Raw genomic sequence first — 12,943 nt, 5'->3', positions numbered from 1 at the left:
TCTGGATTATTTGAAATACACATGAATTTTAGAGAATAAGGTGGTATTTTTTTTTCTTGGAAGGACTTCTAGATCATTTCTGAAATGAGCAAGAGTGGTTATCTTATGACTTTGGGTTATATATTATTTATTTGTCAGAGGGTTCAGCTAGGAGAGGTGGCTTACACAACTTGGTAATACATGTTAATACTTTGTTTTTTAGGTTACGCCAAGATGTTCCTATGCTAAGATGTACCTCATCAAAATGGATGTGACAAAATACTCAAAGATCATTAAAGACAAAGATTAATAAAGTGCCTAATGTGTCTAATGAAAACAGCCTTGAGTCACAGTGAGGGATCCTCCCTTTTCCCCACTCCTTTTTGGTCTGACTTTTCTGGGCACGTGCATGAGGAGAACTAAAAGTATAGACTGAGCCTCCCAGGAAAAGAATCTAATGGAAAAGGACATGAGAAAGGGGAGAAAAAGACAATAGCTGTTAGTAGGAAAAAAATGTGCTGCTATGGCACACACCTGCAATCCCAATGACTCGGGAGGCTGAGGCAAGAGGATCACAAGTTCAAGGTCAGCCTCAGCAATTTCACAAGACCCTGTCTCAAAACAAAAAGTAAAAAGGGCTGGGGATAGCTCAGTGGTAGAGAGGCCTTGGGTTCAATCCCAGTTTGTGGTGTGGTGGGGGACATATCAACAGTGGTGAAGTGTCTGTCTGTGGCTAACGGAGATTACATTTCCCCTCTGAATGCTGTTTGAATGTAACCCCAGAGGCTGGAGAACCATACCCACCCTTCAGCTTTCTAAAGTAGGTGACTCCTGAGCCTTCTTTCAATAATTCCATGACATGCCAGTTAATTTTATGCATCTGTCCTCCTTTCTCTTGAATAATGAACCATTTTAAGAAATGCTGAGTGGTTTCCTCATATTTACCTGCACGATTGCATAAGACCAGAAAGGCTTTGGAAGAATCCAGCATCTTTTTTCTCCTTTAAGTAATCTAGCATTTTCTGCAAGGGAGACACATTTTAAAGGGAAAAGCAATGAAAGCTATGCCACAAGTATTGGCTCTCTTAATCCCAATAGAATAACTGCAAATCCCCAGATGCAGGGGTATCAAAATTACCAACAGAATTCAAAACAAAAGAAAAACATACATGTCTGAGTCCCACTCTCTTACAGAACCTCTACTTACAGTCAGAATCTCTTGGATGGATTAGGCTTGTTTTATAAAGGCTTACTAGTATTTCTGCTAGAGCAGCAGGTAGACCTTTGACTTCATGGATCTGTTTGAAGTCACTCATATTTGGGAATGAGCACTAGACTGCAACACAGTAATGCTTAATGTTGCTGAGGTATCATCTGAATTGCTCATGCTTATGAATTTGGCAGACAGGAGAAAAAAATCTTAGTAATAAACTTAGTTGAAAGCTCAGTATTTCTTTCACAAGAGACATCTCTTGTGTTCTCTGTTATGGGGAAGACAGGAACTTTGTCTTTTTTTCAAAAAGGCAAAATAAAAATTAAAAAAAGAGAGATCCTTCAAGATAGTCAGTTGGCAAGTGCTGGTGGACAAAGCAGGAAATAAGACACAACTAAGCAAATGACAGTTCCTACTAAAGAATTTGTTTAGACTGAGTTAAAGACTAGGCAAACTATGTACAATATAGTGGTTATGATTTGGATATTCTCAGAGACCCTCAGATATAATTTCATGAATGTCAAAAGTCTGTTGGACACTTTGCCAAAAGGTGCACACAAGTGCTCTTAGCCATATCTTGAAGTGCCTGGGGGATACCAATGCACTCCTGGTCTTCTGCATTCAGTTTTAATTCAGATAACAGAATTAATGCAACAATGTATATTTTTAATGTATTTATCAAACATTAAAAATAAATAGATATGCAATTAAAAAAATAGAATTAATGCCATGCGCCAGGCCCTTGCTGTGTGCTTCTGTGAGTCGTCCCATTTAATGTCTAATAGAATGTCAGCTGCATGTTGGCAGGGAATTTTATTTGTCTCACTACACGCTCAGCCCTTACATCAGATGGCATGCTCAGCAAATAGTGAATAATTGTTGAACAAATGAACGAAGGAATAAGTGAATGAATAACAGTCATGTGGGGTTATCGAACCCCTAACCACAATGATAAGGTGGTCACTGTAAAGTAGCTAATAAGTGAAAGGACTAAAATAAAAACCCAAGGCTTAGGAAACTTCCTCTGGAGTATATATAGATTTTTGCAGAAAATCATCTATGATAAAAAGCAAAGTTCCTTTTTTAACCCTGGGTAAAAGCTCTTTATTAAGCTTATATTTGCCTGTAAACTCTAAGCCCTGGTTTTCTCTGTGTTCCCAGCAACTCTGACATAATTGGCCACTAAGGACAAACACCCACAAGGTGATTCTGGATGGCCTCCCTAGGCAGCAGTCAACACCTTTTCCATGAAGAGGCTGACGGCTGTCAAATGGAGTACCCCATGAACTCTGCACAACCTCCTGGAATCCTGTTACCTGTTGTACACCAGCGTTGCCTCCATTCAGAATGGCAATCCCCAGCTTCAGAGTCTCGACCACCATGGGGCTCATCTCACCTGCCACAGTGAAGAGTTGATTGAATCACCAAGGAAACAGGTGGTGAATCACACCTTCTGGGCTTATGAGGACTTGTTAATAATGACTATGTCACGGCATGATCTCTCTATGGTAGTCACATGGGTTCATCAGAAGTGGGGCAAATCACCTTTGCTGGCGCTTATCATCTGAAGCACCATTTCTGCAGCACCTCGCTCATGCAGTCGAGCTTGCTGATAGAGGGTTTTCTGCTTCTCCATCTCTTTCTCCTAGAAAAAAAAAAATCTCAGGGAAATATCTGTCTCCCAGCCTCTGCTGCTCCTTCCCTATCTCTATCTCTGTCTTCTGTCCACATTTGCCTCCAGGGAATTCACTGGGCTGAGGTAAGGTGAGAAAGTCTTTAGTTGCCTGAGGAAGGCATAATTTTGAATAAAATAAACCTCTGAAGTTTATTTATAAACATTGCCCAGCTTTCCAAAACTGTCTACCCATAATTCCTTCATGTTTTGATGGTGAATTTTCCATTTATGGTTATGACAGGTAAAACAGTCTCTTCCCCATTGATACTATAATTAATAGTAAGCAACCTAAGATTAAAATGTGTTTTTTCAATGTTTTGTCATCTGGGGGACCTGCTGAGGGGTCAACTTGATAGCTCTCTGAGTGGAGGAAAATGCCCACTTATCTAGAATACTCAGACCACAGTTAGTAGATGCTTTCCACCAGATCTCAGTACTAGATTGTCAAAGCTCTCCAGAAATATAATTACATTCATTACTCCTGTTTTATTCTGCTTGGTAAATTGACTATCAAATATCACAAGCAATTTAAAATAGTTTAATCTTAACAATTTCAGGGTCTCACACCCTAGATTTGCATTTATAGATGAGTAGTGCAACAACCACACAAGTGTCTCTATGGCTCTGATTTTTCACTTGGATACTTGAATTTGTTCCTATTAGGATAATATTTAGGAAGAAGCAAAATATCTCCCATGAAACCAACCCAGTGGGGTGGTTTGCTGATCAGTGTGCTGCCTGCTCCCTTGCTAGGCAGGAGACAGACCACAGACACACAGGTGGGTGTTCTTTATGAAGGAACATCAGAAACACTTGGTGGGTAAGCCCCATATGCTAAAGCCAGCACCACCTCGGAAGGCCCATCATGATGGCCTGGGAAGGTGGCCCTGTTTTAATCTTTGTGAAAACTTACCTCAAATGTTTTTTCCTTGTCTTCATCCTCTTCTTCATCCTCACCACTCTGACAGCTCTGGGTTCCATGGAGCAGAGAAAGGAGACAGAATTAAAATTAAAGGTGAGTGTGTCTCATAATCGATAAACTCTTCTACTTTGCAAGACAGGGGACAGGCTGAAATTCACAGGTTCTTCAGGATTTCAGCAGTTTGTAAAACCAGGAATATTTTGAGCACTGCAGGGCAACATTATAGTTTAAATGCCATCTTTGTAGTCATCATGCAGGTCAGACATGAGAAATGGGAACACTGAGATCACATGATCAATGGGGACCTATCTGGTTGAACCACTGACCTGAACTGTCCTCCCTGGTAAAGTTCTGGTATAAATGGAGAAAAGAATGCAGGGACTTGAACACAGCACCAAGGCAATGGCAATAAGATTGGGACGTGATCCTAAAGTGCCCTTTCCCATTGTGGCCCTGTGGTGTAGCTGGATAAAGGCAGAGGTGCTCCTGCACCCCACATATCCTCCTTCCCGCCTGGCATGAGAGTTTTCTGGGAAGGAGCACTTTCCCATCCACTCCTCATTCCAGAATTCACCATCCTTCCAGGTGATATCTCTCTGGACACTTTCCCTCTTCTGGAACACTAGAATCTCCCTGGTTTCTAGACCTGTTTCCTTCACCTACAGATATGTTTGAACCCTACTGAACATACAAAGATAGTCTATATGCCTGAGTCCCATTTAGCTGGCTACAGAACTGTCACATGAGCCTAGCCATCAGCAGCCATGGTTTCTGCAAAGCTTCAGGATTTCCTGAGGAGGATATAGAGTGGATTACTGATGCTACCCTTGTGACACACGACTCATGCAATGTCTGGAACCCATGCCTAACCAAGTCCCCATCCTCCTGCTCACATGACAGTTTCCATATGCCTGAAGAGGTCTAAAGGAGACAGACTGAGATAATGTGCAGAAAATGCTGGTGTACCTTGGCCATCATGCTGGAATAGGAGGTGTACAAAGGATCATCTTCCAATTTGCTGGAAAGAATGGAGGAAATATTTAGCAGGCTACTTTTTGGAACTCTCAGAAAACACTAACAGCCATATAAATCTCAAATTACATGTATAAGTGAATTATTTAGTTGCTGAGGCTGGCCTTGAACTTTTGATCCTCCTTGCCTCAGCCTCTGGAGTCACTAGGATTACAGGCGTGTACCACCACACTGGGCTAAATTATTTAAAAAATACGTTTCCTCACTCCGATTCTTAGAAGTTGCTCTAAAAATCTGAATCAGCATGGGCTTGACATGGGATTAAGGGACAAGGTTACAACATCAGGCTGTCTAATCTTCAGACTCAGGGTTTGGCATTATGATGAGGACTGTGGCTTGATGTAGTTCCTCTAGAGGTTTCTTGATGGCCCCAAATAGGGCAGCTCAAACTTGACGTCCCTTCCACCCCATGCTGTCTGAAAAGGAGGAGCTGGGATTGACCTGACCATCCCTGCCACCCAGGAGGAGGGCCCTGGTTGTGCTGACCTCCTCTCTGTGAGAGCATTGCGGCTAAAATGGAGAATGATCTGATGAAGTGGGTCTGGTTGCTTTTCCATTTCTTCCTCCTCCTCCTCTTCCACCTTGGGAGACTTCTACACAAACCAACATAGATTGGTGTTAGGCACAAGTCTTAGCATGAGCCACATAACTGCATGCGAACAAAGAAAAGGTCAAGCGCAAGGCACAAAGGGCATCAGACTGAAAGCAGAAAAAGAAACCACACTACACCACATATTTATTTCAGGAGAGAAGTCCTGAGGATGCAAGGTTGGTATATATATATATATGTTTTTCCAGCCAATCAAAGAAACATTCCAATTTTAGGTTAAATAAAAGAAAAGAAAAAGCAAAAAAGCTGACTACAGGGGAAGAACTATAGACCCCCATCAGCAGAACTCTCATGCAAGCTCTGGGCACCTGAGTTCAGGAGGGAAACCCTGCAGAGTTACCTATGAGACTCTCTCTCTCTGGCCAATACTTAAAATTTCCATTGGAGAACTGGGATAGAGATGGAGTAATGCAAAGTTACAAAGCTCTGGGGCCATTTTGGGTCTGTATTATCCTTCATTCAATCCAGCAAAACATGTTGCTTTCTTAATCTCACATTCTACTCTAAAATTCTCATTGTTCCCCAGAGCTACTGTCCTGGAGCTGAAAGCCTGGCACTTCTCTCCTCTTATCAAGTCTTTTCTCTTTGTTCTTTTACAGGAAGGGAAATAGCAGCTGATGCCAGAGGTAAAAGTGAATTTCCTAGCAGTGCCAAGTCAGCAGGGAGGATCGTATTTGGTGAATAACAGAGACTGTGTAAAAGACTAAGAAGGAGAGGATCAAAATGATGCTCATTTGTCAACTTCACACAAATTGAAAAAGTGGCCAACCAAGGAATTGTTTTTCTTACTGACAGAAATATATGGGAAGAATCAAGGACTGCCCCCCCACAAAAAAAACAAAACAAAAAAACAAAGGAAAACAAGGAGACAGGCTTAAGAGAAAAAAAAGGGAAGAGGAAAAGAAATAGTGTGAAAAGAGAAATGTAGAAAAAGGTAGATATAAGAAGCACAGTGTACAACTAGGGGACAGTAAGTGATAAGAGAGATATATAAATGGGAGAAATAGGGAGAAGGAGAAAACAGAACCATGAGAGAGTTTATTTTCTTTCTGAACCAGGATGAGGCTCTGTGGTACCTTTGCAATATGCTTTTCCCCCTTGTGTGTCCTTTTGAGTAGTTCCAGAGCATAAAGTCTGTTAGAGACAGAGCATGCCAAATCTTCTGAAGGGCCAGTACAGAAATGTGAAATGCAGGAAGGGTAGGTATTTAGATGCATCTTCCCTAAAGCACAGCTATGGATTAGGAATGTCAGGTCTTGGCTGGGGTGGGGTGGCCTCCTGCAACCAGTGGTGCTCAAAACTTAACTTAGCATGAATTCTCCATGACATGGCTGCATTCAAGAAATATTAGTTGCTAATTATGATGAAGATGAGAGTGAAAAGAGTATTAGCACCTCCAAGTGAAAATTCATCCTCTGGCTCTGATGACCATTAGCAGGGCCTCCCCTGAGAATTTACAGTTAGTTCCTTTCAAATTAATACATTTAGTTCTTTGGGAAGGTTTAACTGTTATCACACACATATGAACACCAAAATCAAATTCATTCATACCCATGTCTGCTCCAGTTGAGTCAGTACTTACAGCCAAATCCTGTACTAGTTTCTCTTCAAAGGAATACGCCTCTGTTTCTATCCAAAATCTCTGATAGCCATGGAGGAAGAGGTTAATAGAGCGGTGCCTGAGCGGAAGGGTGAGAGTGAGGTCAAGAGGGTTTGTGGGACTTGTCATTTTAGTTTGGGCGGTTCATGGTTAGTAAGCAGGACAGGCTTTTGTACAATTCTGATCTTCTGATTGGTCAGATCGACCAGCAGCATACCATAAGCATTCATTGCAAAGAAAAGTGAACTCTCTAACTAGATGGTTCCCAAATACTGGAGCACCTTCTGAAAACAATGGTTAAAGCAAGCCACAGCAGTAGCTGTAAACCAAATCTGGTCTCACATGGTCTTTGTTGAATTTCCCGCTAGTGACAACTAATTAGGTCAAGTAACAGTCCTAAAGTATTTTTTTTATATGGCAATTTAGTCATTCCTTGGGTTGGCCACTTGATCAGGTAAACCAATCTAAATCATGCAGTTTCTAAGTAGTTGGCTTCAAGTATGCTGAAAACATCAACCTGTGTTTTTTGTTGTTGTTGTTGTTTGTTTGTTTGTTTGTTTGCTTTTCCAAGGAACCACACCAGCAGGGGTGCTCTGGCTTTTACTTAGGAAGGTGAAACATGGGCACATTACATCACGAGCACATCTTCCTGTGCCTCAGGGATTCTAGCTATGCCCCTGGCATCTGAGTAACTGGCATGAGCCACTTCCTATAAGCCAGGGTTAACTTTTGAGAATATTAGCCCCTGAATATGAGGGGAATGGTGGGGGGAGGGAGAGAAAAGGAAGATAAAAGACCAGAGTCATTAAGCCCTAGTCATGGTTTTGGTAGAACACAACCTTTGCCATCTTTCTTTAAAATCTGACCAATCAGAATTCTTTTAAAAAATTGTACAAATTTGTGTTTTTATGGTAATATTAAATCATGATCAAGAGAGGAGGAGTGTGCACAGGTTACATTACCATTAAAATGGGTATAAGCCTGTCATACTGAGTTTTTTCATTAACCTTTTCCAGCCAAACCCGTTGAAAGGTGCTCAGGAAGAAATTGTTAATTGTGTGTCTGGAGAAAAGCATACAGGTTTTCTTTTAAAAACTCACACCAGAGAAACAGTTACCACATAATAAAATAAATCTATTTATCTTGTTTTAGTTTGGAAGAATCCGTGTAGTTTAGATCATCACAAGGTGGGGAAGGAATTGTCTCCACCACGAGTGTCTTGGTTAGTTGCTGCTCTTATAAAATCTATTTACAATCTTCCATGCTAGAGAGAAAACCCAGGGCAACCCTTCTAAAGTTTCTGAGTTAGGAGTAGCCACACCACATCAAGGATATGGTGAATTCCTGGACTTATTTGTATAGTGGTAGAATTGCTGAAGGAATAGCCCAAATGTGAAAGGAGAATACTAACATTTTCAGTGGATTTAGGAAAAAGTGGTTGATTTTGAGAGAGGTGATTTCTGCCTAGCTGGCCTTGCTGCTCTGGCGACATGTGCTTGGAACTGAGCTCTTCTGGAGGCCACATTAGCACAGTACCAGGTAGGGATCTCACACAGACAGGAAAGCGAATACATTTTAATGATTCCTTACTTCTAGGAAACAAGTCAAAATCCTATGCATATTTGCCTTTTTCACTAAGCTATGAATTTCACCTTTCTACTAGGACTTCAGCACCCTTCGTGCCCATGACTATTAGACTTATTTTTTTTCAACTTTTTATTCATGAATTCTACTTGACTTAGTAATGCCTCAGTCTGTCCCAAAGACAGTAAACTGCTAGAGCAGTTCTGTGTCTCAGAGGCCCTGATTCTCCTTCATCTGTGAAGGTTCTAATGAGGAAAGTTCAGTTGGCTCAGCACAGGGCAATAGACAGTCTGGATAAATGATGGCCAGGATCCACAGTTCAATGAAAGCAAAGGCTGAGCAGAGGAATGGTCCCCGATCTCATATTCCAAAAAACACACCTGTGTATATGGGATTTGGAGTATGCTTATCCAAGTCAATTTACTTTCCCTGACCAGGTGAGGATGCTCCCAGTGACTTGGAAGCTGATGAAGCAGAGGTTTACAGTCAATCACCAGCTTTGTTTATTGATCACAGGCCTGACCTTACCCACTCTGCAATGAGTCTGAAGATGAGGATGTTTCCATATCACCAAAGACAATGAGTCAGTCCCAGTGGTCAATGCTGACCCAGTCTGTCACTGATACTGTTATGGTTTGGCTCTTACATATCCACTAATGGCCATTTGTTGAAGGCTTAGTCACCAACCTTTGGCACTGCTGGGAAGTGGGGAGCCTTCAGCAGGTGGGGCCTAGTGAAAGGAAGTTAGGTCAATGGGGGCATGACCTTGAATGGGATATTGTGACCCTGCCTCCTCCCTTTCTTTTTGCTTTCCAGCTGCCATGAAGTGAGCAGCTTTACTCCACCACCCATTCCCTGCTATGATGTTCTATCTTGCCGCAGGCACAGATCAAAGGAGCCAAGTGACCATGGATTACACCCACGAGTCAAAATAAATCTTTCCTCCTTTTAAGTTCATTTATCTCAGGTGTTTTGTCACAGTGACAGAAAGTTGACATAGATACTTTATGTGGACACAGAATGTTTCACACAATTTTCAGAAAAACCTTCATGCATTTTTTTTTAAAACTTTAAAGTATGGGCTAAAACACCCAAATAAATGTACTGTGCCCCTGATTGTACTCTTGGGGCATTCTAGCTTTTCTTCATCTTGTTGGCAAATACAACGTGCTAAATTAGGATTCCCAGGTTATACTTCTGTATCTGCTAAGAAAACAGCAATTTTGGTGTCAAAGTGCCCGAGAAGTTAAATATTGCTTGAATAGTTGGTGAATTGGGGATAAAGTGTTTTAGAAATCAGAACCCTTTTTCTAGAAGTCTTTACATCTTCATGAAGAGTCCTACCTCAGCTAATGTAGAGGGGCTCCTCATGCTTACCTGGCTGACTTTACAGTAGGTACTGGTGCTGCACAGGTATGGGACGCTAGGGAATTTCACCCCTTTTTAGGCTTACCTTGATTGCTTAGCAGGCCATCATACTCTACAGACTCCAAAGGCTCCATGAGCCAAGGACTCCAATTTCTATTCTTTGGATGAAGAGTATAGAGGCCAAAACAGAGCACAGCTGTGGGAGGAAACTTAATTGCCATTGCCAGCTCATGGGTCAGAAGAAAAGGACAGAATACATACCTGGGTAGGTTGTAGAGAGGAGCCATCCTGAAACAGGCCACAACTGCCCGTTTCCGCTGCTTTGACAACAGTTTGTGCCAGACAGCCTTCTTGGACCTTAAAGGTTGTTCCACCTGTGAAGAGATCACACAAGTAGGTACATGCTAGGCTGATATGAGTGGCAGAGGAGAGTCACCTGTAGCCCAGACTTCTTAACCCTGGAAGAATTTTGGCTTTCAACTGTAGTCAGAAAAATGTACATAGCAGTAGATGATTCCACTTGTGAAGGTATTGGGTTTTCTTTCTCCCATGTGCTGTTAGCCACTTATTGCTTACCAGCAGCTTTACAAACAGTAAAAAAAAAAGTCATTTGAGATAATGGCAAGAATTTGTAAAGCAGTGGAAGGGAAAAGAATTGAGGGATCTGCTATGATAAAGCACCTAAATGATACTTGAGGATGATATAGGATGATCCTTGTTTCCTCAGTCTTTAAAATAAATTACACACACACACACACACACATATATTTTTGTAGTTGTATTTGGACACAATATCTTTATTTATTTATTTTTATGTGGTTCTGAGGATCGAACCCAGTGCCTCACACGTGCTAGGTGAATGCTCTACCACTGAGCCACAACCCCAGCTCCTGCATTCTCATTCTTTAAAGGATACCTGTAATCAAGAATTGACTGTGGAGAGGAGCTTTGTATTCCCCAAGGTAGTCTTTCTTTGTCCTTCCTTAGATCAAATACTCCATACCTGCTCCAGGTGGAAGACAGCTGCTGAAATTCTCTGTACACGTTCCACTGTCTTTTCTGGATTTGAAGGTTCTTCACTCCTCAGAACATCCTTGTAGAGGTTCAGTTGCCATTTTACAGCTGGGTCATCAGACTAAAAATTAAATCAGAGCCACAAAAATAATTAATTCCTTGTACCTCTGGTACTGAAAAAGGCTACCAGGGTTTCCATATGAATCAAGACTGTCTTTTGGGCTAGGGATGTACATCAGTGATGGAGTGCTTATCTAGCATGTGTGAAGCCCTAGGTTTGATCCCCAGTGCCATTAAAAAAAAAAAAAAAAGAAAAAGACTCTATTTTATTGTCTCTCTTCTCTCTCAACTATTGTCTTCTGCAGCACTGTAGATGATACTATGTTGGAAATTCTCATTCTAGCCTCCATACCTCTTAACTCTTCTGACATCTTTTCATTACTTTATCTCTTTGTGCTTCAATTTTGATGCTGTTTCTTAAAACAATCATCCAATTTATAAATTCTCTCTTCAGCTAAGAGTAGCCTATCTTTTTAATCCATACATTGAATTTTAAATTTCAATGACTGTTTTCATAATCATTATGAGGTTTTTCCCCAAAACTATCTCCCCTCCTCCTGTTTCAAAAGTAATGTCACCCTTTATATGTCTAATATTTTAATTACATTTATATTTAACCTCTTTTCTATAGTTCCTTATCTCTCAAATTATTCTTGTTTTGCATTTCTTGACCCTCTGATGGGGGTGGATTTCTTTACATGCTTCGAAATTTTTTACATGACTTTATTTTCAAGAGGAGTTTTATTTAATGACACTAGAACCTCTACTTGAGGAAGTGAAAACTTTCCAAATAGTTTCATGGTTGTTTCTGCAGGAAATTTAAGGATTTCACTGGCTCAAGGATAATTTTATGCAAGTTTATCACTCTGCATTTGTGCCCAGTGGGGGAAATCAGTCCCCAGCCCCTTTCCCTTTAAGGTTACTAAAACCTGTAGCCCCTAAGTTACATATTTGGCACTCTAAGGACTCCCACAGCACTCACTTATTAATAATATTTATTTATTTATTTTCCTGGCTCGTGGAATTTCTTGTTATTGCCTTTTTTCTTAGAGTATTTTATCCACCATTCTTGTATATTTGGGGCAGAATGAAAGATGTTTTTATATAGGCTTAGTTCTTCATCTGAGGGCATGATGTATCTGAGGAAAGAGTTTAGATTCACAGGCCTAGAAAAATCTCAAATGGCCTTTAAAACAAAACTTCTGTTTTGATTATGCCAACCTAGACACAAAATTATTTTGCTTCAGAATCTCACTTGAGTGGGAGGTGCTAAAACTTCCCCAGGTGTCCATTTCACTGTTTAACAAGTCTCACAGCCAGTGAATTCTGAGACCTAATCCAGATCCCCGCTGCTATGGTTTGACATTCATATAACAGGAAGTGGGAAGGCATACTTCATCAGATATGTGTTTTACATCCACTTTATAATAGCAAAGGAAAGAACAAAAACTGAAGGCAAAGAGCTAGTCCTACCAATCAAACACTGCTTTTAGAACACATTTTTAAAAGATGAATTAAACTAAGTGGGAGGATGGAACCCAGCGACAAGGCACAGCCTATGTGGTTCTCCTTGTCTTCCCTCAGCATCACCTTTTCCTGCAAGTGCAAGTTATTCCGCAGATGTTCCTTAACCTCTTCATCCGTGTCCCTCTGCAGAAAGAGAGATTAAATTTTATTACTAGAATTCACCATGGGAATGTAAAATAGAGTACAGGGGTGTATGGACAGTTAAAGCATGATTTTCCTGAGATTTTTTTTTAAACAAAAGAAGAAAAACTAGAGACTCTTCCCAAATTACTGACTCCCAAACTAGTTTTAAAACAAAGGTGTGATGTCTCTGTGCACTTCGATTTCTGTTCATTTGCCTTACCCACCCACAAAAGGGG

At 40.9% G+C, this 12,943-nt stretch overlaps 1 protein-coding gene across 1 annotated transcript in view; it reads right to left on the bottom strand.

Annotated features, from left to right (window-relative positions):
* The window catches only part of Ryr3 (ryanodine receptor 3), a 356,005-nt gene that overhangs the window by 32,237 nt on the left and 310,825 nt on the right, over positions 1–12,943 (bottom strand). Inside the window, exons 72-81 of the mRNA XM_015480130.2 lie at positions 12,648–12,707; positions 10,987–11,118; positions 10,245–10,357; positions 7,014–7,110; positions 5,308–5,414; positions 4,756–4,807; positions 3,781–3,837; positions 2,738–2,837; positions 2,509–2,588; positions 925–1,001 (exon numbers count right to left, since the gene is read on the bottom strand). Of these exons, the coding sequence (XP_015335616.2) occupies positions 925–1,001; positions 2,509–2,588; positions 2,738–2,837; positions 3,781–3,837; positions 4,756–4,807; positions 5,308–5,414; positions 7,014–7,110; positions 10,245–10,357; positions 10,987–11,118; positions 12,648–12,707 (875 nt within the window). The remainder of the gene's footprint in view (positions 1–924; positions 1,002–2,508; positions 2,589–2,737; positions 2,838–3,780; positions 3,838–4,755; positions 4,808–5,307; positions 5,415–7,013; positions 7,111–10,244; positions 10,358–10,986; positions 11,119–12,647; positions 12,708–12,943) is intronic.

This window comes from Marmota marmota, unplaced genomic scaffold (genome assembly GCF_001458135.2).
Source record: "Marmota marmota marmota unplaced genomic scaffold, marMar, whole genome shotgun sequence".
In the NCBI taxonomy this organism is placed as follows: Eukaryota; Metazoa; Chordata; class Mammalia; order Rodentia; family Sciuridae; genus Marmota; species Marmota marmota.
The sequence above is the reverse complement of the archived record's forward strand: the minus strand, read 5'-3'. Positions and strand labels throughout refer to the sequence as shown.